The sequence below is a fragment of the Denticeps clupeoides genome, chromosome 20, assembly GCF_900700375.1.
Source record: "Denticeps clupeoides chromosome 20, fDenClu1.1, whole genome shotgun sequence".
NCBI lineage: Eukaryota > Metazoa > Chordata > Actinopteri > Clupeiformes > Denticipitidae > Denticeps > Denticeps clupeoides.
In genome coordinates, this window is record NC_041726.1 from 11339717 (window position 1) to 11344482 (window position 4766).

General features: G+C 43.3%; 1 protein-coding gene across 1 annotated transcript in view; it reads right to left on the reverse strand.

The window, feature by feature from the left end:
- Positions 1-626: 626 nt before the first annotated feature.
- The window catches only part of LOC114770614 (collagen alpha-1(XIV) chain-like), a 26812-nt gene continuing 22672 nt past the window's right edge, over positions 627-4766 (reverse strand). The window contains exon 21 of the mRNA XM_028964653.1: positions 627-811. Within this exon, the coding sequence (XP_028820486.1) occupies positions 627-811 (185 nt within the window). The remainder of the gene's footprint in view (positions 812-4766) is intronic.

The following is a 4766-nucleotide window of genomic DNA, read 5'->3' on the forward strand; positions in this document are numbered from 1 at the left end:
CACGCTTGATATTCGTAGTTTTTGTTTTGTTTTGCGCTGCCAAATGAAACTCTGGCGCCGGGCCCTGTACGCGTCTCCTGCAGCTGCAGCCGGGACTGTGCGAATTCCTCAGCCTCGGCCTGCGAAAGGCTGCGGTTTTGTTCCAAATTGTCCATGTTTTTGGTAATAAATGTCACTAATAATTGCCTGAGTGCTTGGACAAAAAGGGGGGTTTGTGGGTGCGTTATATCATTATTTGGCCCGTAGCTTCTGTATTGTGTGTGTGTGAGTCTTCCATGCTTGCTTTTTATTTTTTTTTTCCCCCTCTTGATCAGATTTTTAACTTTTGCTCATTGTTCTGAAGAAAAAACCACCACCTAGTTCTGAGCAAATCGCTGCACATTTTTCCCAGTCCTCAGATGGGAAAAATGGTTCTTTTTATAATGCACATCCTGTGCTTTTTATTTGATGCTATTAGTTTGAAGGATTTACATCAATAGTCATGTATATTGATCAGTGGGTGTGGCCTCATCAGCTGTTTTAGACCTGTACAATGTTGATTTTTAATTTTAACTTAATTTTGTCTTTGCCTGAAGCTTTGTAGTTGTACTGTGGTAGCGGTAGAGGGGGGTGGATTCTCTCCTTTTTCATCCCCTCACTCTAAAAAGCCTCTTCAGCACAATGGCCCTGGTCTGAATGGCCCTTGAAGCCTGTAAGTTTGCACTGGGCCACGCAGCAGGCAGCTGGAGTTTTGGCTTCATCCGCAGAAGGGAGCCGGGGCCCAGCCTGGAAGGCGGCCCTGGCCCCTGATCAAATGGAAACTGGTCCAGACCTACAGACAAAGGTTTTTATATGTATATGTGAATATGTATATATGTATGTATATGTGTGTGTGTGTGTGTGTGTGTGATATCACACACACATGTTTATTTATTTTAATGTGGCTAGGAAAGATAAAATCTAAAAATACATCTGTGTGGTGCTGTGGCATCAGAGATCCAGTGATTGAGTTGTTTCCCTACAATGATCTAAATTTTAATCACCATTTATTGTATAATTAGCAGGCAATATTCATATGCTCAAATCTCTCGAATGTGCGCTGGCACCCGGCCCACAGCGAAATTAAATCCAGCCGGCGCTGCGTTGCGCTGAACACCTTTAATGGCACCAAAATTGGTCACATCTGAAATTTCCTGTCACTTGAAGGGGTGGGCAAGGGAGGGGGGGACGGGACTAAACAAACCCTGAGTTTTGGTTGGGTAAACATAATTTAAGTTGTCTCAAAGACTATGTTACCATAGTGACCAACCGAAAAAGTGTTTTTGGGGTGGGGGCAACTTCTGCGTTTCCATAGCAACTAGTGGAGTGGCAGAACGGGGTGTCTTTTGTGGCTTTTCAGAATTTGCACGAGAGTGTGAGCGTTGTGGGGTTGGGCCTGGGCAAGAGAACAGACACATGGGTCAGGTCCCTCCCCGGAAGTTCAGTTTTAAGTGTCCCAGGGGCAGCAGACTGCTCACACCTATTCGGAATGTGTATGTGTGTAGATTTTTTTATATATTATATACACAGCTCCAAAAAAAAAAAAAAAAAAAAAAAAAAAGGGAACATGAAAACATCCTAGGTCTGAATGAATGAAATGTTCCTATGAAATGCTTTGTTCTTTACATAGTTGAATGTGCAGACCACAAAATCACACAAATGTGGAAATCAAATTTATCAGCCCGTGGAGGTCTGGATTTAAAGTGAAGTGATCATCATTGTGAAGTGCTGCAGCACAGCACACAGTGACACAACGAAATGTGTCCTCTGCTTTTAACAATCACCCTTAGTGGGCAGCCATGAAAGGCACCTTGGTTTGTTCGGGATTAGAACTTAAAACCTTCTGATTACGGGGCCACTTTCTTACCCGCTAGGCCATCACTACCTGAATTAAAATTAAAGTGGAAAAACACATTACAGGCTGATCTAACTCCTGAGGGATCTCCTCCCAGACCTGTTTGGTTATTGCCCTCCTACGGCCTCCTCCACGTCTCCTGATGTACTGGCCTGTCTCCTGGCAGCGCCTCCATGTTCTGGACACCACACTGACAGACACAGCAAACCTTCCTCCACCAGCATTCCAAAGTGACCAAATCAGCCAGAAAGCACAGGAACTGGTCCCCACCTGCACAACCACGGCATTATCGGGGACGTCTTGCTAAGTGCCTATAATTTCCACCTCTTGTCTGTTCCGTTTGCACAACAGCATGTAACATTGATCATCAGTGTTGCTTCCTAAGTGGACAGCTTGATTTCACAGAAGTGTGACTGACTTGGACTTACATTGTGTTGTTTAAGTGTTCCCTTTTAATTTTTTGAGCTATTTATGGATGAAATATTTCTTTAAGTTACTGTAATATTATTAGTTTCCATACAGTCTCTTGAGCTGATTCAGTACAACAGGGGCGTTTGTGCTTAAGATGAAAGACTGATATAGATTCAGATTCATTTAGTTTACATATGTGAACTGACTGACACTACTGCTGTATTTCGGTATTGCCTATAGTGCAAGAGTTGTGAACTAGAAATGGCAGAACATTTTGAAGCGATGTAATGTGATATGACAAAAAGTTATGAATTATCTACATGTTATAATCTGATCTTTTGCTTTGTTTTTAATAAAAATAGTTTTTATTAAACAGTCATCTGTCGCCATGTTGGACGGTCAGGACTATACAGCTTCTGTACTGTGTAATTTTGATTACTGTGTAATTGGTTTACAGAGTTTTTATTTATTATGTAAAGTTCAAGCTGCCAGGCCATATTTCTGCACTTTGTAAAATTCATATGTTATGTCTTCACAGATTTTGTTTGCAGTTTTTTTCCTGAATCCCTAAAGTGTAAAAAAAAAAATTTATATATATATATATTTGGAGGGGCGAGATGATTTTCTGTGAAAAATGTAATTTCAAGCCTGCAGCTTAAAATGGGTCAGTAGGTCCCAGGCTTTCCAGTTTACAGATCTGTTGCTAGGTAACCACTCAGCTGATGTGTAACTGGAAAAGAAATCATTTGGAATTTTGTACAAATAGACACAGAAATTGCTGAGGCTCGACTTAGTTCACGCTCACCAGAGGAAGGAACGATTTCCGGCCTTAACCTGGGCACTTGTTCCTTAAAGCGTGGATGGAAGTTTTAACTTGATCCTATTGCCTAGTAAAGGTTTAAATAACCTTATCTACTCGAGGCTCCTCCTGTAGAGATTCGCGGAAGTCCCAATAATAGAGTTACTAGCAGCCTCTGGTTTCCGGTAAGGTGGAACAGACAATAATTTGAACTTTTGGCTTTTGTCATTTCATCTTGCTGCGTCTATTTGTGTGTCAACTGAAACTTCGGCATGCTCACAATCTGTCTATTTATCTATCTATCTGGAGATCTATTTTTATTTATTTATTGATCACTGCGGAGTCTGCTGTGTGCACTGTTGTGTCTGGGAGGCGTCTGACACCCTGGAGGACACGGATATTATGCGAATAATTTTCCTTCTGACAAGGAATTCCAAACAGTGTTCCTAAAACCAGCCATTTTTTATTAATTTTAAAAATATATATATATATATATATATATATATATATATATATATATATATATATATATATATATATATATATATATATATATAAAAATTTCCTTTATTGTATTTGATGTGGAACGCTACCAATTTCGGAATTACGTTCATTAAAACAGGTTGAAACCTGTTGGTGGGGGGGGGGGGGGGTACATTTTTGGGAACTGCCTCTAATTTGATTGTTTTTTGTATTCATGGTATAATAAATATATAATATATTTTGCTCCCCCCCCCCCACACACACACACACACACAGTCTCGTCTCCGTACGTTGGTGCGAACGCCGCGGCAGCTCGGGCCAAATCAGTTCCTAATTGGCCGTGTTTTTTGCAGCTCGCTGCCAGCGTACGGCTCTACGTCGCGATCCCGAACGTGCCTCGCACCTGGCTGTGTTTCCGAGCGCCGCCGCGTTTAATTTGTCTGAGCGGTGCCAGCGGGGCTGAAGGTCGAGGGCCTTCGATGGCCGCCTCTGTTTGTGTGTGTCGCGTGCCTTTTGTGAGCGTCTCCTCGGCGTTTTTGATGAATTTGGGCCGCTTTTTGAAGCACTTTTAGGAGCCTCCCGCCGCCATTTACCTGGAAAGGTCTTTAAAAATCCGCCGTCCTCCCGGTGAGCGTTTCTGACCCCGGTCTGCTGAGGAAGGGGACTTGCCCGGCCGGGGGCCCACGTCGGAGGTCGGCCCGCCCGTCTGCTCGAGTCGGCTGTCAGTTTTGCGCCGCGGCTGCGTCGCTCAGCGCCGATTTAACCGGTAATTTAGCTGCCTGTCAATTTGTCTCCCGCTTATCCCAGCGCTGCTCGCCCTCCGAGGCCGCTTCACCGCGTTCGACTCGAGTAGCAGCCCGGCATAAACCCAAGTGCTCAATCCAGTTCCTCTACATTATCACTCTTCACCGTACGCACCGTACACACAGCACCTGTACGATCTTTCTTGATCATGTGATAATCGACCAATGTAGTCAATGGTCGCTCGGCCGTCTCAAAATTGAACCATTTGCCTTGTTGGCCAACGCGACCAAAATAATCGCCACGGCTCCATATAGTTTAGCATTTATGCTGGCTTGGAGTTTAATTGTACGGAGAATTTCAATGAAATCTTTCAAGCATGGAACCCCTCTGAACCGCTTTTACATTTACAGCATTTATCAGACGCCCTTATCCGACTTAAGCGACTTACAGTAGTTA